The sequence below is a fragment of the Aricia agestis genome, chromosome 10, assembly GCF_905147365.1.
Source record: "Aricia agestis chromosome 10, ilAriAges1.1, whole genome shotgun sequence".
NCBI lineage: Eukaryota > Metazoa > Arthropoda > Insecta > Lepidoptera > Lycaenidae > Aricia > Aricia agestis.
The window spans coordinates 3993733-4013636 of NC_056415.1; the positions used below are offsets into that span (position 1 = coordinate 3993733).

Sequence of the window (19904 nt, forward strand, 5' to 3'; positions counted from 1 at the left end):
AGCAGTTGACGGACTTACGTCATTTGGCCGGCTTATGTCAATTCAATGTTAGCTGTGAACGGTCGGATTAGTTTGACGTAATGCGACCAAACTATGTAGGTCCCCCATCTGCCTAGGAATCAACTTCTCCGATAGTACATAACTGCATTCATAACTCAATACGTAATTTTTTTGAGTTATAGGTGCGAAAGAGATACAGACTGCAAAAGAAATACATAACTTCTCTAGCCTTATTTATTGTGTTTTAAGTCGGCATTACATATAGGCGAACGCGTTGGCCGACACGTTGGCCGGCGCGCTGGCCCAATGTATAGAACAGGCGCAATACCTACCGCCAACGCGCGAACGCCCGTTCTACATATTGGGCCAGCGCGCCGGCCAACGCGTTCGCCTATATATAGTGCCGACAAAAGAAATTATTTTTTTGAAAAACTAAACTTTTAAACTAAACTTGAAACTTTGAATTTAATTTTTCAGCCCCCAATGCACGATTCCCGTCGTGCCATAGTCGAGCAGGCGTTCAGGAAACTGGACAAGACTGGTGATGGGATTGTGTCTGTCGAAGATCTTAGAGGAGTTTACCGCCCTGAGGCACACCCGAGGTAAGATAATGAGTAGTACTATCAGAGAAGTTGATTCCTAGGCAGATGGAGGACCTAAGTAATTTGGTCGCGTTATGTCAAACCCATCCGACCGATCACAGTTAACATTGAATTGACACAAGCCGACCAAATGAGGTGGGTCTATCAACTGCCTGGTCACTAGTGCCTAGGAATCAATTGCCTCTATGTATTTTCAATTTCTCTTTCCAATTTCTTTAGTAGTACTTAATAACAAATTTAAACGTACACATTCAACAAGAGGAGATCAACTGGTGTTGCCTAATATTAGATAGTTATCAAGCAATTAACAACAATATTGAAGACATGAGTGGATGAAGTGGGTGGAACTAACATTTCACAACATAAGCGCAATTACTCTTTTTTGGGTTCCGTACCCAAAGGGTAAAAACGGGATCCCATTACTGAGACTTCGTTGTCTGTCCGTCTGCCTGTCTGTCTGTCTCCAGGCTGTATCTCAAGAACCGCTATAGCTAGACTTCTGAAATTTTCACATAATATTGTGTATATCCGTTGCCGCCATGACAACAAATACTAAAAACAAAATAAAATTTATATTCAAGGCTGGGAATACAACGAAGGTGATTTTTTGGCTTTTTTCGCTCTATGTCGATAATGGCAACAGACTAGTTATTTGTGCAATAGGCTACTTGACCTATGTTCAATTTCATTGAACGATTTCTAGTAGAACTTGACCTAGGAAACAGTATTTCACCCTTATCATCAAATAAAAGCTTAAGATTGATAAATAAAGTCGATTTGAATATATGATTTTATTTTTTAATTTGTACTAACGAAAACGCTTTTGCGGTACTTCCGATTTGGATGTGACGTCATCACACTAGTCCTACTATCCTACTTCCTACTAATATTATAAAGGCGAAAGTTTGTTTGGATGTATGGATGTATGGATTCTTTCATGCAAAAACTACTGAACGGATTTTAATGAAACTTTACAATAACATAGCTTATACATCAGAATAACACATAGGCTACAATTTTAACCGACTTTCAAAATGGGCGAGGTGTTATGTTCGTTTTCTTATATTCAACGATTACTCCGCCGTTTGTTAACCGATTTTCAAAAATTTTCTTTTGGTATATAGGGTATCATCCCAATTTGGTATTATATTCACAAAAGTGGTGATCTAATGAAGGATCCATAAGTAATCGAGGGAACTCCTCAAAACTTATAAGGAAACATGTGGTGACTTCGGTTTCGTAAATAGTATTCTAAGCATATGCTACCAACAAGTAAGATTTTGCACCGAGATATACCTGGTATACCGTGGTTAGGAAGGTGCTAAGAGAACTCCTGATTCTTTATAGATACAAGTTTGGGAGTTTCGGCGTTGTTTTAAGAACAGAAAGCATATGCTACTATGAAAATTACATTCATCATCATCATCATCACTACCATATTATATCATTTCATAGTCTTTTAGATCGAGACTCGAGTTTGTCAAGCGATAATTTAAAAAATCTATACCTACCTAATATTATAAACCTGAAGAGTATGTTTGCTTGAACGCGTCAATCTCAGGAACTACAGGTCCAATTTAAAAACTTATCTCAGTGTTAGATAGATCATTTATCGAGTAAGACTATATTATATTATATTATATTATCACGCTAAGACTAATACGACCGAAGAAACTCAGGAAATGTGAGAAAAACGGGGGAAATATTTTTTATGGGAAAATGTACGGTTTCTGTAAAATTCCAAATTTACGCGGGGGAAGCCGCGCGGGACATCTAGTAAATAATAATAAGCACGTAGCGGAAACATGGCGGAAAGATTAAAAAGTCAAAACAGATTCTTTTATTGATATCGCATATCTTTTGTTTATCGCGCTCGTTATAAGTAAGTTTATTTGTATATAAATAATAAGAATAAGCCTAAAAAGATTTGGTTAATATATTTTCTTGAATAATTAAAAAAAAAACATCATTTTTATATATTATCTCCATTTATTGTAGTTGAGAAATGAAATGGCGAAAACTTTTCTTCAAAAGTTTTCAACATGACAAAATATGATTTCTAAATTTTTGGCACTGTTAGGCTGCGTTTCCACTGAAGCGGAGCGGAGCTTAGCGGTGTCGGAATTGACCAATCGTGCTATTCCAGCGTAATGACAGCGAAGATTTCAAGCATGGTGATTGGTTAATTCGGCACCGCTAAGCTCCGCTCCGCTTCAGTGGAAACGCAGCCTTAGTCTCGTAGGTTTAGCACATAAAAATGTTTTCAAAAGAAAGTATAAAATACAGAAAACATGACGTCAAACTATGGCGGACAGTGTTTTCGGCGCCATTTAAAAGGCATATTAATTTTCAATCAACATTTTTATGGGTTTCTACTGTTTAAAATATTAAAATATTAGTTTTTTTTTGTGATTAAGAAGCGATTAGCATGACGAAGAAAAGTAGGTCAAATAGCCTACTTAATAAGTAGTAATAACTAATAATAAAATTAAAATTTAAAGGGGCTCCCATACAAAAACCAAATTTTTTTGCCTATTTTGCTATATAATGGTACGAAACCCTTCGTGTGCGAGTTCGACTCGCACTTGGCCGATTTTTTACCCTTATAATTTGAACAAACCTACTTCATCCTGGCTAACTATACATAGAATCCACTTTTTTTTTTTTAATTTTCAATCATTTTCCCGGTCCTAAAGCCTCAATTTATGCAAAAAAAAGTCAGTTTTCAAATTTTTTTGATTGAACGCGATCAGCGACATAGTTGAATTGAAATAAAGGTACAAAATAATGTACGATCACTGATCGTACATTTTTCCGCACTGAACGCCGCGCCGTACCTAGTTCTAAGTACTTAGTAAGTAAGTAGGTACTTAGAACTATGTAGGTACGGCGCGGCATATCCCAAAAATGTATATTTTTCCTCTCATTCTAGATACATGAGTGGAGAGGAGACAGCCGATGCGATATTTAACAAGTTCCTCTCAAACTTTGAAACTGAAGGAATTGTGGATGGCAAGGTTAGTATAATAGAAGGGCTTATAATTAACTGATCACCAGAAATAGTAACATTTCATAGACAAAAATAGTAAACGATCACCAAAATACAGACCACCATTTTAATGTAAAATGATAACCAAAGATTTAACATCTTAAAACCAAAAATAGTAAATGATCACCAAAATAAGTAAATGATCACTAAAATAAGTAAATGATCACCAAAATTAGTAAATGATCACCAAAATCAGTAAATGATCACCAACATTATACTAGCATTTTAATGTAAAATGATCACCAAAGATTCATTATCTCGCTATCCTATTTATGAAAAATGACTCCAAATAAATCATTGTTACTTAAACCAAAAGTATTAAACGATCACCAACATTATACGTTAGCATTTTAATGTAAAATTATAACCAAATATATTTTTATTTAGCAATTCCTATTAAAGAGAAGAAGAGATATAGACGGGCAGACAACATGGAAGTCTTAGTAAAAGAGTACCGTTTGGGTACGGAACCCTAAAAACTCTATTACTGCGACTTCTATGTCTGTCCGTCTGTCCGTCCGTCTGTCTATCTCTAGGGCCTAGGCTGTATCTCAAGAACCACTCCAGCTAGACTTCTAAAAATTTCACAGTGTATATCTGTTGCAAGTACTAAAACAAAATAAAATTATTATTTAAGAGGGGCCCCCACACAAAAACACAATTTTAGGTCTAATTTTGTTTTATAACGGTACGGAACCCTCCATGTCCGAATCGAACTTGGCCGGCTCGTCTGTTACATTTTGTTAATAATATGCTTGTTACATGTTTTGTCAATCGTAGTGATTTATTTGGACAAAATTATCGCATTGATTTGCTCACAAGGATTTGGTGATCATTTACTATATTTGGTGATCATCCTGTAAGCTTTATGTTTAGTTTATGTAATAATTTACGTTAAACCTTATATATTTGATTATCTCGGTATCAATAAATATTAATAATCCATACTAATATTATAAATGCGATAATGTGTCTGTCTGTCTGTCTGGTACCTCTTCACGCCCAAATCGCTGAACCGATTTTGCTGAAATTTGGCATGGAGATACTTTGAGTCCCGGGAAAGGACATAGGATACTTTTTGTCCCGAAAAAATGTACGGTTCCCGCGCGATAAACGAGTTTAGGCGCAACGGAGTTGCGGGCGTCATCTAGTTTACTATATTTGGTGGTTATTTACTATATTTGGTGATCATTTACTTTATTTGGTGATCATTTACTATATTTGGTTTTCGATTACAATTTGAAGTGTTGTCATGACTAAAATAGCTGGTAGTATTGCAATTTTAGACTTTATTTTTTTGGTTTTAATTATCTTTTTTTGGTAAACAATACCCTAGTATCAGTGCATTTTTTGGTGGTCATTATATTTGTTCCCGAATAGAAGTACTTAAGATTGGATTTGTTAAAAGAAGTTAGTTAATAGTCCTTTTAGACAACATTAGTGATTCATGATGCGCAAGAGAGCTATACAAATAAATGCATCTTGATTTTTGACAAATTGACAACTAAATATGAGTAAGTCTATAAGTATAACTGATATTATACATTGCGTTGCTGGAATGGTATTGCGTAGTACCGCAGAAGTTGATAGATTGGTAAATGGCGGACCTACGTAATTTGGTCGTGTTATGTCAAACCCAGCCGAAAGTCACGACAAACATTGACCTAACATTATCCAACCTCAACTATCTGCCTATGAACCAATTACTTCCTAGCAGAAAGTAACAATCCCTTAGGATGTGCAAACTGCAAAATACTTATCCCAAAGTATTATTACTTTGCTTTGTTACATCCATACTTCCATACTAATGTTATAAATGCGTAAATGTGTCTGCCTGTCTCTCAGTCTCTCTGTTACCTCTTCATGTCCAACCACTAAACCGCTCTGTGATCGTACTCTATTCGCTCTTAGGCCGGTATAAATAGTCAGTACTTCCGGTCTCAAGACGCGGTTCGGCTCTGTGATTATTCCAAATTTTGACAGCCAACCAATCACAGAGCCTGAACCGTGTCTTGAGAGTTGAGACCGAGATGCATCTCTAGTACTGACTATTTATACCGGCCTTAATGCTGATATCTTTCTAGGTGACGTTGGAGGAATTCATGAACTACTACAGTGCTATCAGCGTGTCCATCGACAACGACTGCTATTTCGACCTCATGATGCGTCAGGCCTACAAGCTGTAGTCAGTCTCGTCATCATCAATACAATTGCACATTTCAAGATACTACTCAAAATATATTAGTGTCTATATTTCACTCTAAAGCATTGCATTTGAATATTTTAAAATAAAATATCATAACTGAGATTGGTCTTATTTTTATGAACAGACGTTGGTTTTATTTTTTCTTAACGTAGACATGGATGATGGATGCAGCACAGATGATAGCTATTCAAACGTCTCTTCCAGTTCTAAAATACCAGTTTTGAAACTAAAGAGTATATCGACTGGAACCGAAGATATAAAAAATCGCTGTAAGCATGTAAAGCATGTCTATTGTCTATGCGTACACTCACTTATTTTATTACTGATTGAGGTTTATTTCGCGGAATATTGCTTAAAATAATAACATACTTACTAAATTTTAAGCTATGGATTTCCGCAAAGTAACGCCTGATTCTATGAACTATTTATCAATCTATTTATATAGAAGATATAGTTAAAAGGCCATGTCCACCAAACGAACAATAATAATATTGAGTTCAGCTCATAAAAGTGGTCGCACATAATATTATGTGATATTATGTTGTCGGCAGTGTCAGTGCCGTACGCGCCGTATGCGCTGCATTTTAGAAAACGTATGAAATGAAGAAAAAAAAGAACGTCATGACTTGCGGCGCGTACGGTGCTGACAAATGTACGATCAGCTGAAATTGGAATTTGTGGATAATACAATAAGCTTGTGTCGAAAGCAAGAACAAACCTAGCAATATCTTTGAACCAGTTTCGTTTTGAGAATTGAGACCTTTAAAATACGAAATCAAATTATTCTTTCACTTTACAGCGCGACATTATAGACTGATGGACTATTAGCCTTTTGGCCTTTGCTTTCAGCTCCTTTAGTTCTGTCTATTGTGGTGATAGAGTTTATGTTTGATTTGATATTTGAAAGATGCTTTTGACGCGACCTTTTCGTATATTTTTCGTAAACAGAAAATTGTTTTGTGGGAAATTTAAAAAAATAACGAGCAAATAGTAACATTTTAGGCAATAAATTATTTAGGTCTTAACGGGTATACCAGCTACGTAAAGTGAAGATTTTTATAATTATAACAGTTGCTCATAAGTTTATTTCAGGAATTAGTTTAAAATGTGTCGCACCGTGCACGCCGTATTGCAGACTCTAATATGTGGGGTCCAAATGTTAGTCCGCGTCCTAATGACGATCCTTCTCATGATAGAAAACCTTATACGCATGGTTCTACAGACTTTATACAATTTCATATCCTTTATGCTTCAACTATTGTCCCTGATCCCAATCTGTGTGGTGTTTCTTGTATCCGCTCGACTCAAGTGTTTTATGTGCGGAGGCGGAGGCGGGTGCCAGCCGGGCAGAGGAGGCGCCTGCGACTGTATTATGTCATTGGTTGCGATCGTCATCCTGTTCTTCATATTCAAATCCACTGGAGTCATGGACAAAATTTTCTACAGCATGGGCTACGCGAAAGCTGCTTACGAAGCCGAGCCGTATGTCCCCACTCCCGGCGACATCACGGAATGCTCTCGAAATGACACCGACCAAGACATTGAATACCTTGTAAGGACTGAAACGTATATCGCAACTTTCGAAACAAGCGCTGCTGCCTATTTGGATGCGCTCGTTGAAGATTACACTCAAATGCTTGTGACAACAAAGAAAAAATCTATTGTTCCTAACGAACCGGAGGAAACAGAATACTTCCCTTTGACTACTAAAGAGAATGTAATTTTTACTTCGCCGATGGTTGATGTTTTCACTCCACTTACTAAAGCCGCGACTGAAGCAATAATAAATTATGCATTAACTAAAGAGGGAGATGAAATGGGGGATATAGTAGCCACGGAGGCAACTGATCAAACTACTACTACTGAAAGTAATACTATTAAAGCTGTTAATACAATACCTACCGAGGCAATCAAAATAGTAATTACAACCACTACAGAGGCTGTTGAAATGACTGCAGAAGAAGCCATTGGCACAGAAACACAAGTGACCAATGAAATAATAAGTGATATAAAAACCACTGGAGCTATTTATACAGAAGCTCCGGAGGCAACCGAAATAATAAATGATGAAATCACGAGTACTTCAACGTCAGAGGCCGCTCAAATAAGTAGCGTGTTCGTTGATGAAATCCAAACAGGAATATCCCCTACCCGTGTGGCAGACCACGAAGTGGCTACTCAAGTTGATGAAAAAGAAGAAACTGGAACAACAAATGAAGTAGTCGATAGTGAAACTGCACTTTTTACTAAAGAAGCTCTTGATATTGAGATAACTGACACTCCTTTTGATACTCCTACTGAAGCACCTGACATGAGTATGTCTGACACTCCTAATTTAGAAGGAATGACAGAAACAACACTAGAATCTTCAACTGTGCCAGAAATTGTGCCTTAGTTTGTTTCTATTTAATAAATGCCATAAATATCACTTTTTTATAATATTTTTTTTGTTTTTTCTTAAACATATTAAAAATACTACGTACTAATATAACTAATATATGTAATATTATGACATGAAAATTATTTTCTTTGTTTTTGTAAAGTATATTATGTAACTTTTTGAAGTAAATTAAATACCTAGCTATTACATAATACAAGGGCATAATATGGTATATTTTCTTTAACCAACACAAAATAAACAACATAGCAACGATCGACAGATTTCAAACGTTAAAATGCATGGAGTCCAAAACGCTAAAGCTGCCAAATAAATTATGATGTGATAAAAATTCTTTAAAAACGTTAACAAACTCAAACACTGTGGATACAAGTTTGGACATAAATAATAAAAGCAGATGCATGGCGTCTTTCGTAAGGTCGTCAGCAGAATGTTCCGGCAGCCATATAAAGCCTCGTCGTGACGCTTCTGCATCCTTTTTTCTCTTAGACGCTTCCTGCGTTCATACATAGCTCGCTCTTCCTTTGTCTTACCCTTACTCACGAACACTGTATCATAAAATGGCATGTTTTCGATATGATCAGATATAACACTTATAGCTTCTGAATCCTGCACCATCTTAGATACCTTTGTGTTTTTGCGGCCCCACGTTTTTTGAAACCATTGTTTGATACTTGCTCCGGTTTTCTCTGGGTTCTTTAGTTTCTGTTTTAAATAAACAAAACACCTAACAGGATTAGTAATAAGGGTAAAGACCGACGTTATTATGATCTTAATTGTTTGAACAATTAGGTTTATCACTCCATTTAGAAAATTAGAAATACAGTTCCATTGTCCGATTTCCCTTCTTTTTTGTTTTTCTATAGCCTTTAGCGCCTTACGAGTTGCTTTTCTATTTTTCTTTTCTTGTTTCTTGTAGTATTTAATTTCTCGCTTAAAGGCTTGTTTACAGTCCTTTTTTGTTTTTTCTGGGCAGTCCTTCAAGTTATCGGCTAGTGACGCATCTCTTCGGAAAGCTATTTTGTTTAATTTATTTTTTCCTTTTCTTTTTCCTATTCGACGCTTCTTCCGTTTTCCACTGGAAGTTATACCTAAACAAATGAAATTTAAAATATCAATTTTATTTACATACTGTATAGGTATAAAACTTTATTATCCTATAGGTAACAGTCTATAAGTCTAGTTTATAGGTCGCAGCAGAAACAAAAGATTCTTACTTCGTCCAAATATACGAGTGTGAGTTGCAAAAGTTGATTTTAACTTTTTGCGGCTCTCTTCTGCTTTTCTCTTTTTCTTTAAATTACATGTCTTTGAATTGCATTGAATAGCATTTCTTGCAAGTTTCTTATTAATACATGTGCAGTTTACGTTTGCGTTTTTCTCTAGTCCTTTACGACAAACACCATTTGGACATATTTCCTTACTATATGCCTTTTTAAATATATCTCTCAGTTCTGCTGAGTTCACTACATTCATGTTAGCAGAATCCAAAGTTACTTCTAATAAGTGTTTAGGCAATTTGTCGGCTACATCTTTGCAACTAGCTATTTTTTTCAAGAATCTTATAATAACATTGTCTGATAGACATTCAGATAGACGCTTCTGATTCGCGCACGATAAATCGTTGCATTGAACGTTCTTCTTAACACAATTGCATTTAAAATTTCCTTGCTTCCTCTTCATAGCTGCTGCGCAGGCTCCATCTTCGCATGAATTTTGATTTATACGTTTTGAACGAGAAGGACAAATGCAAACTTCATTTTTCTTTACTGTACCGAGGTGTTTAACTTTGCTTTTAATTTCAGTAGGATTCAATACTTGCATTTTATTTGAATCAACTCTAATTTCCATTGCAGGATTGCCATTAAAGACCTTTTTATCTACAGTTCTTTTATCGCCCTTTGAAGTTATCGCAGCTTTTAATATTTCTGTTGCATCTTTACCTTTCTTGCTATCATTTTTTGCTAAAACTTGATCACCAAATCCAATATTCTTTTTCGTACCTTTTTTTTGTTCGGGCAATTGTAAATTCTGGATGTATTGAAGTCTCTTTTTACATTGATCAGCATCGCAAGTGTCTCCAATCTTTTTCCTTTTATTATCTTTAATATTTTTGGTGTCATTTTTCTCTTCGTCTTTCATGTCGTCTACAATTCTATTTCTCTGTATTCTTTTATCCACTTTTCGTGCCTTGCTGATATCTTCATTTTTTGTAATGAGTGTATCTTTTTGTATTTTTTGTGTGTTATCGAACGAATTCCATACCTTAAAATGTCCTGTTTTTGATTTACATTTGCAAAGTTTCGGATCGAGGTAACATTTTGGTAAATGCTTGCGAGTATTCGTGGCCGCAGGGTTACCCAGTTGCTTTAAACTTGTGTCTGCATCAGCAAACCTAATAATCTTTTGAGTGCTTTTTGGATATTTTTTGCCTTTTTTGTCTGAAAACATATCAAATTTTCACTAAATTTAAGTTGTACGAGGAGGCCTCATTACCATGAATATTATCTCAGCAACTTTACTAAAATTTTTCTTCATAGCTTCGAAACACTACGTGATCAAAGAGACTGTCATATACTACGTAACATACGTGTTAAGACGTATATTTGTACTAGCTGTTGCCCGCGACTTCGTCCGCGGCAATAATATTATAGTAGTATGTTTCTGCAGGCTGATATATCTCAAGCATCGCGCTAGCAGCTAGAAACTTGAAATTACAAAACATGTATGAACAAATATAAAAATTTAAAATATATCCTCCTCCTTTATTGAAAGTCGGTTAAAAGGTAGCCTAAGTTACTCCTTATTATATCCGCTATCTGCCAAAAAAGTCTCGTTAAATGTGCCCTAGCCGTTTCAGAGATTAGCCGGAACAAACAGACAGACAAAAATTGTAAAAAGTGCTATTTTGATATATGTACCGTATGTAAATTCATATGCATGTAGTAAAAAACGGTTCTTTCAATATTACAAACAGACACTCCAATTTTATTTATATGTATAGATAAATAAGTCTATGGTAAACAGTACACCTGACATTTTCTGAAATGAAGTTATAAAATATTATGAGTTTTTGGTTTTTGATAACTCCAATACTTAGGCCGGTATAAATAGTCAGTACTCAAGATGCATCCGGTCTCAAAACACGGTTCAAGCTCTGTGATTGGTTGGCTGTCAAAATTTCGACCAATCACAGAGCCGAATCGCGTCTTAAGGATGTATATAACATTTATAAATTCAAAGATTCTGATTTCTGACCTAAATTCGAAATATATAGTAGAAGTAAACCTCCTGCATCGATTGATACCAAAAAATCAATACCTTACCGGCAAGCTATGTGAAATAATTCATTTTAAAATTTCCATTTATCATACGTAATGTTTGCCGGAAGTGTTACATTTTTTTAGTATTCATCAGAATTGGGAACTTTGTATCAAAGATAAACGGCTAAAAAACTGCTTTTCAATTTCTTTGTACGATTTGCGATTTTTTAAGCCCAAAAAAAAGTGGGTTCACCGGTAATTCTGAGGAAATATTTAAAATTGAATTTGATGAAAACTTTCCTTCGAAGGGTGCGACAAAGTTTTAAACGGACGTGAGCGGGGCGCTGCTGGTAAAAAAGAGCTGTCAAAGATGTCGTTTTTGTATGATGGCAGCGTTAGTTCCTTTTTTCGCCACCTTCATTTAAAGTTGTGTCTTGCCGAGCTCTAGGCCACCATTTGCGGTAGTCAAATTACATCATTTTTTTTTTCAATAATAATTAAATATCGAATAGTTCTTTAAAAGTCTATTATAAAAAAACATTATAATTAATAATAAGTGTCTGGGTGTCCAATTTTTTACATATTTAGTACTTTCATAATTTAATTGGATGTAGTACGGAATTTGTCCTTATATACATCCTTAAGATTGGGTCGCATCTTAAGTATTGAGTATTTATCCATCCCTACATAGGTACTCCCAGCCTCCCAGGTACTGCATATAGTATCTCCAATATTGTTACGTAGGAAGTAATATTATGACATTCTCTTTGTCCAATAATTTGATCAGCAATCGCCATAGATAACAAAATAATTACTTATCTAGGTCTACGTCTACCCACGGTCTTTTTTCAAAAACTCTTAGCTATATAACGGTATAATTGAAGCCCTGTAGTTAGTGATGCCATAGCGCCAATCCAAAAAAAAAAAAAGTGTCAAATTCAAACTGCAAACGCTCTGTCAAATAAACGTCATTCAGTTTAGTGCCCGTTTCCGTTGAAGTTGCTTGTGTCTTATCGGGCAAATTAAATTTTATTTATCGCAGAAACCGGTTTAGAGCTAACAGCAATTCCAATCTTGAAATAATTTAGTTCTTGTGTCTTCGTTTTGCCCTCAAGCGTTTAAAATGTTTCTCAAATATTTTATTTTGTTTGTAACGCTTGGTAAGTGTCTTTATTGTACCTATACGGCAAATGCAAATCTATAATTTACAATGAAGCAGGTGCAAATGCTAAAAAACAAAAAATATAAGGTTTAGTATGCGATTTCACTGTGACCTTAGAATTATGAAGTACTTATCCAAATTATCAAATACCGACCTTTGTACAGATCATTATAACGTAGGTTAGCTACCTCCTACCTATTAACAGACATAAGTCGAAGTTTAAGGAAAAAGTAAGAACCCAATGATTTGTGGACTTGGATGATTTTTTATGTTCGAAGGCGGTGTGTTCGCGCAAGAATCTTCAATGACGCTACCCCCGGAAGTCGCTGAGAAAATTAGCGAAGAACAGATAAAAGCTATCCAAAACAAATCGGAGGAGGCATTCAAAGAACTATGTGATAAGAACGGAGGTCCAGATGCTTACCCCAAGGCTAAGGTAAGTTAAATCTATGAGACATGTTGATCCGCATTTTATGTATTGACCAAAGTACCCACAACCATAAAAAATCTATTAATTTCTCTGCAGATATATCAAGCAAATTAGTTAAAAAGTAAAGATAATATAATATTACAGTTAAATCTTCAAAATGTTAACAACACTGTCAAAATTGGCCCTTCAGATCAGGAACTAAATTGACACATAAAATCTACTTAGCTTGGTGTTACTCTTTAAACCATATCCTATCTAATAGCACAAATAATACCTCTATTTCAAAAGTCTTGTTCTTATTAATATAACCTTGAAATCATTAATCTTTATAAAAATAGGACATCATTACTTACGCAAAGAACACTGATAAGATTGACCCTATCATATATGATTTATTTTTAAGGCATTTTTAAATTGGATTTTAAGTTGTGAGGAATGTTGTACTATTTATCTAGTTGTTGTTATATCACATAATAAAACTTTAATTTTTTTATTTATAATGTTGAGTTTAAAAACAATTTCAGATTTAAAACTCTATTATGTGTCAGGCATCAGACTATAAAATATTATGTAACTGATCACATCACTTCAACTTGCTTAAAACCTTTAATGAAGTAGATAAACCCAAATTTTTTAGCACAGAGAAGTCTGATGATGAACTATTAGATAAAAATTGGTCAACCCGTTTGATTCCTTTTTCCCCCGTGGCACTACAGCTTGGCACTACTTGTAGTGTCATGGGTAACTTAACTCACCCATGACACTACTTCCCTGATTGCTCATTCACCGCATACAACAAATTTTACCATGGTCTACTTAATCACCCGTGGCACTACCACTTTTTGGGCGTTCCAAATACCTCAAAGCTAAAATCACTTTTTGTTAAAAGTTTAATTAATTTGCCGTCTCTGTTGCTTTCATATATAACGATAGAGAATTGACTTTAACTAGTCTTTTTAACTAAAATGTTTGAGGTAGGTATTTGAGGGTAAGTGCCTAAACACATAGTAGGTGGGTAATCATCAATTTGATTTTTTCGCTTTTGTATGGGCAAGGGCCCGAGAGTCAAGAGTTTCTCCGTACAAAAGTGAAAAAAAATTTTGGTCTTTCAGCGCTGCTACTTTCACAGTGAACTCTCTAATATAATAATAAGGGGGCAAACAAGCAATCGGGTCACCTGATGGACACTCGCAGCATCAGAAAAGCTGCAGGTGCCAGCCTTTTAAGAGAGAATAGGGGAGGGAATAGGGTGATTTTTTCGAAACCGGTCGTGTATTTAACAATTTTCTAATAAATATCTTAAAGTGGAAAAAGTGCAAGGAAAGTGTATAATTATTTAATTCAAGATGAATTTCCACCAAGAAGTGACAGTACATTCAATATCATATCAATACATCTCGTCCAGCAAGAAACCAATTGTTGTTTAAATTGATATGCCTGAGTTACTTTTGATTTTTCCTGCCTGATGGAAAAATATAGGCGATGACAAACCCGTGATGGGTATATTCGTTTTATTTGATTGATGTTGTCTGTGCTACTTTGTACTATTATCTATTTTGTGTCTGTGCACAGCATAGACTTAATATATACTGTCGTAGTTGTTATAGGTTTATGGTGCACAGGTGCGCAATATGTACGTACAGTTCCGCAAACATGGCTACAATCACTGTTTTCCATCGTGGAACTATGTGAAAAGTGAGTAGTGACCCTAAGTAAATCACATTTATTTAGTATGAAATCTACGGCCTTTGCCGCGCCTAATGATGACTTAATTTCATAATATATTATAATTATAATAGTTTAATAATTTTTTTCCACATAAATCCTAACATGTTTTAATGGTAGGTTTAATTTGTATGTGTATCAAAATCGTTTGTAAGCACGACAATTTGGGTAGGACAGAAGGAGTGTATGACTCTCCCATAATATTATTTAGTATTTAACATTTAATTGACTGTAACCATGCCACAGGCCACAATAGACCTTACCATGAGCTGTTTTTTTAATGAATTCCTCCCCCTAACATGATCCAGGGCTGTTTTTTTATCTTTTATTAATATCTTTTCCGTTTTACTTTTTTATGTAATTTTTTTTGCTGTGCCATAAGCTGGTTTACGGCCGTTCCCAATATTTGATCTATCTCTGGTTTTGCCCTACTAGAGATAGGAATAGCTCACATTAGACATATTATGTCAATTGTGAGCTATTCCTATCTCTAGTAGGGCAAAACCAGAGATAGATCAAATATTGGGAACGGCCGATAGAGACTAAGGGCCTGCTTCACCTCTTCCTGATAAGTGCCGGATAGTCTATCCACAACTTGACTTGACAGATAAAGTATGGAGAATCTGTCAAATAAGTTGTGCCTAGCCCTATAAGTTGTGGATGGCCTATCCGGCACTTTATCAGGAAGTGGTGAGACAGGCCCATAAGAGTTTAGTAATTGGAGGAAACCAACCCTATTCTTCTAAGTTTAAAGTTGTCTTTACGTATTTTGTTGTCTTAACTCTTATCTGATATTGCACTCGTACCAACCGCAAGAAAATACTTTTTGATTGTGAATCATAAAAATCAGGTCGTCTACAAAAATGCAACAAAAAGTCATAAATCCATAATCCATTGCTGTCAGCGTGCGGTTTTTGTTTGTTCTGTACATGCAGTCCATTTAGAATTTCGATTCTAAATCATGCTTCCAGATTTTTTTTTGTGTCGAATAATAAACTAAAAAAATATTATGTTGCTCGCAACTTCGTTCATCGAATTTTATTGTTATGTGCGTTTAGCGTACATTCTACCAAAATAAAAATGTCTCTTCCTTTATACCACATCTAAATCAGTTCAGCGGTTCAAGCGTTAAAGATAGACAGACATATTATTCCATTTATAAAATTGTATTGAAATAAAGTGTCCCATTAAATCTTGTCGCGCCTCCCTTTGAAGATGTGTCTGTAAACAATTAACTAGAATTAGGGCCTGTTTCACCACTAATTTCGGATAAAGTGCCAATAGGCTATTCACAACTTTTTTGACAGATTCTCCATACTTGATCTGTCAAGTTAATTGGTGAGCCTTATCAGGAAGTGGTGAAACAGGCCCTAAGCCTTATATTATGAGTTTATATTACCTAGCCTTCGTTGCAGCCGGCGTTACGTAAGCTAGTTGCCATAGACTGTAAGTAGGTCCCATTACATAAGCTCGCGAGTCGCGACTAACTTGTTCCCAGACGAATGGGTATTGTCCATTTTTTTTTAATTTTGCTCATTACAAAAACATTTCGCGGAATAAGGTCAGTGATCGTTTTTCTGTATATAAACGAAAAAAATACCCATTAGTTACTTTAAATATTTTTGAACAAATATGTTTAACCTTTGTTTGACCTTCAATGGCGTTAAATTAGCAATAAATTCGACTAACATTACGTTTCGAACTTTTGGTAAGCTTCTCGTATCAGCTTTCACTTATTGAGAACTTGCATTTGACGAACCAGCCATTATAAATAAGATTAAAAGGAAAAAAACATACTGCAGAGGTCAATTATTGGCCGCCGATGATGACGTCAGAGCGAAACTTTAAATATTTATTGAGAAAAAACTAGCCAATGAATTTCAAAATTATTTAATTTATATTCTTAAAATACCCTATTTTAACGAAAAAAAATATAAAAAGTACATGTGATTTTTTTGGACAATGCCCATTGTCTACGAGGCGTTCTGGCACTATACAGCTTAGGTTTTGGACGCAACTGTTATCTGATTATTGAGCATAATAGCCTTAAAGCAGCTTAAGGCAGACAAAAACAGCGAACTTTAAATGCGCTACGAAATATGTAATTATAAATAACTTATATGAGGATAAACGTATACAAAGAGTCTAAACAAATACATGTCCACGGAATTTTTTCGGAGAAATAATAATTAGCAACGGTATTTTAAGTAACATTAGCTGTGTGCTTGGTTTTGGAGAAGCAATAACTGTTTGCTTGTTTACAAATACGTTGCAGCTAGCAGATATCCGGCCATTCTGTTATCTATCGCCTGAACGATAAAAAAGTGATTTCGTAATGAGAGTAGTCTGATATTATGTAAGCCGAATCCTTTTGGATGTCTGTTCACAGAAATCACAGATCGATATGTAGCTAGATCCTTTTGGATATCGCATTTGTTAAAAGAGTAAGCAAAGAAAGTATTTTTTCTAGAGGACATGTTGGCCTATAGACGTTTAAGTCTTAAGCCCAAGTTTGTAGGGTTGCCGCCCTTTTCCCCGGCCAACATCTTGGAAAAAGGGGTGCGAAAAACTTTAACGCTAAGTATACATCATCTATCTATCTACAGTGTGTAACAAAAATAAGTGATAAAACGGCTGAACGGATTGGGCTGATTTTAAGTATTCGTAGAAATCCAGGTAAGGTTATATATATATATGTCGTAGGATGATTTGATAAATCCGTGTTTTCGCGAAATCCCTAGAATTATCAAATCATCCTACGATGTCGTAGGATGATTTGATAAATCGAATTTATCAAATCATCCTACGACATATATATATATATATATATATATATATATATATATATATATATATATATATATATATATATATATATATATATATAAACACACCGGCAAAATTAGAGGAACATAACAAAATTTTCAATTTTTTTTAATTGTTCACTGATTTTTATATATTTATTTATTTATTTACTAATTGATTATAAAAAAAAAATTATATAAATTTAGGGCATAAAAACGTAATAAATAGAAAAAAATCAGCAATAATCAAAAAATTAAGAAAATCTTTGAAATTTCAGTAGTAAGTTTTTAAGATAAATTCTCCATTTTTATTAAAGAAATGCCATGTTAAAAGCGTGTAATGCCTTCTATGGATCTCAAGAGGGCCTGGATACGCCATTCCATGCTCGTATTTTAATTGTCAATCATTTCCTGTGGGATATTCTCCTACTCCTCCAGTAGCGACAACTCGAGCTCCTGGACACATTTTGGAGCTGGAATTTTAACTCCTACCATTCACCCATTGATGTGCCACACGTCTTCAATCGGATCCACATCCGTAGACCACGCTGGCCTCTCCACCTGGGCTACGCCAGCATCGTTTAGGTAATAATGCCCGATTTTCTTACTCTATGGACGCACATAAAATTGAAATTACTACCTAAAACTGTGTAAAAAGCACACCATGCAGTTCCAGGATGTCGGTGCTATAGCCCTGTACTGTCAAAGTACCATCATCTATAATCATCAGCTCCATGCGGGCTCCAAATCATATGCAACTCCAAACCATAACGAAGCCTGCATCATAGGCCACTGTTTCCGGTAAGTTTGATGGCCTGTAGCTTTCCTTATGATTTATCCACATTCTTTATCGCCTGTCAATACAATGTACACAGAATTTGCTCCCATCACTGTACAGCACAAGATTTCACTCACTTGTCTAATTTTGATGTTCACGCGCAAATCTTAGCCTGGCTCTTCGGTGTCCTGTCTCAAGTTTTAGTGCCCTTGCTGGCACTTTTGAGTTTAATTTAACTTCTTTGAGTCTTCTTCTTACTGTACAATCACTTACACGTTCATCTTGGACCTGTTCCGACAGGTTTCGTGTCTGCATAGCAGTTTGAGGTCGATTTCTTAAGTTTTATTTCCTTACAAAATGGTCATCCTGAACCATTGTCACCCGATATCTGCCTTGTTCTCGTCTCCGGACGTAAGATCCAGTCTCTCTGAAGCGTTGAAAGTTACGATGAACCACGGAAGCCGACACACCTAAGGCCTGACTGACCGAACGGTAGGTGTGACCTTTCTCTATCGTGGTTACAGCTCTAGCTGTTGCAGATGCTCGGAAATCACTAATTTTGTATCTAAGCAATGTGTTCTTCCAAAAACCAAACAATCAAATGAGCTGAGCACACCTTGCACCCCGCTAAAACGCCATTCTTATCAGGAACACTTACAACGTCAATAATCGAAAAACACTTATTAGGGCATAATTGGTATAAAAACCTGTCAACTTGCCAGTTTTGTTCAATATTTTATTTCTTGAATGAGCTTAGAAGCTATAAAAAAGGCTTTCAGACAGCCCGACCCACTTGAGTTCAAGTTTTGGCCCTTTTTACCTATGTTCCGCTAATTTTGCCAGTGTGTGTATATATAATACTTTAGGGTGTATACGTGTTCCTTGTAGAGAGTTCACTGTGAAAGTAGCAGCTCTGAAAGACGTTTTTTTTTTCACTTTTGTATGGGCAAGGGCCCGAGCGTCACGAGTTTCCCCATACAAAAGTGAAAAAAAATTTGGTCTTCCCTTATTTTATTAATTATCACTTATTTTTGTTACACCCTGTCCCAGTCCAGGGAAGGTTTTAAAGTGACACGAAGTTCGCGGGGACAGCTAGTATTTGATATCATAATTCATAATAATATAGATTAAAGAGCATTTCATTATTAAGTACTTATATTATTATTTTGCTTGCTGCTCTGTTAACGATAATATCGTAGCTATTTAGATGACCCGGTGAACTTCGTATCACTTTCATCCTAATATAAACCTTTAAGAGGATACAACAGGGGCTAGAGAAATGAAAAAAAAGTACGTGTAATATCTATAGCTGTCTCCCTTACCACAAGCCTATACCGCAGAACGCGATAGAGACAACTGCAGAAAATCCAGAAAATCAACGATTCGTTGTCCCCTGATTCCTTCTCCAAAACTTAACCGATTTAAGTACTTTTTTCATTAAAGATTAAAAAAAGGCTTGAGCTGTGTTCCTATGTTTTGCTTTTTTT

The 19904-nt window shown here is 35.4% G+C and overlaps 4 protein-coding genes across 7 annotated transcripts in view; 3 read left to right on the plus strand and 1 right to left on the minus strand.

Annotated features, from left to right (window-relative positions):
• Positions 1 to 5957, plus strand: part of LOC121730932 (calcyphosin-like protein) — a 67444-nt gene extending 61487 nt beyond the window's left edge. For all 3 annotated transcript variants that reach the window (XM_042120156.1, XM_042120157.1, XM_042120158.1), the window contains 3 exons: positions 478 to 602; positions 3535 to 3619; positions 5736 to 5957. In XM_042120156.1, coding sequence (XP_041976090.1) covers positions 478 to 602; positions 3535 to 3619; positions 5736 to 5837 — 312 coding nt within the window. In that variant the 3' untranslated portion in view covers positions 5838 to 5957. The remainder of the gene's footprint in view (positions 1 to 477; positions 603 to 3534; positions 3620 to 5735) is intronic.
• An 860-nt stretch (positions 5958 to 6817) lies between these two features.
• On the plus strand, positions 6818 to 8256 carry LOC121731044. Its single transcript, XM_042120361.1, has one exon. The coding sequence runs from the start codon at positions 6963 to 6965 to the stop codon at positions 8250 to 8252; it is 1290 nt and encodes a 429-aa protein (XP_041976295.1). The 5' UTR covers positions 6818 to 6962; the 3' UTR covers positions 8253 to 8256.
• Positions 8257 to 8448: 192 nt separating this feature from the next.
• LOC121730985 lies at positions 8449 to 10813 on the minus strand. Its single transcript, XM_042120248.1, has 2 exons — positions 9473 to 10813; positions 8449 to 9346 (listed from the first exon to the last, which is right to left on the minus strand). The coding sequence occupies exons 1-2, from the start codon at positions 10704 to 10706 to the stop codon at positions 8478 to 8480; spliced, it is 2103 nt and encodes a 700-aa protein (XP_041976182.1). The 5' UTR covers positions 10707 to 10813; the 3' UTR covers positions 8449 to 8477.
• A 1695-nt stretch (positions 10814 to 12508) lies between these two features.
• The window catches only part of LOC121730862 (27 kDa glycoprotein-like), a 34021-nt gene continuing 26625 nt past the window's right edge, over positions 12509 to 19904 (plus strand). For both annotated transcript variants that reach the window (XM_042120058.1, XM_042120059.1), the window contains exons 1-2: positions 12509 to 12678; positions 12959 to 13116. In XM_042120058.1, coding sequence (XP_041975992.1) covers positions 12642 to 12678; positions 12959 to 13116 — 195 coding nt within the window. In that variant the 5' untranslated portion in view covers positions 12509 to 12641. The remainder of the gene's footprint in view (positions 12679 to 12958; positions 13117 to 19904) is intronic.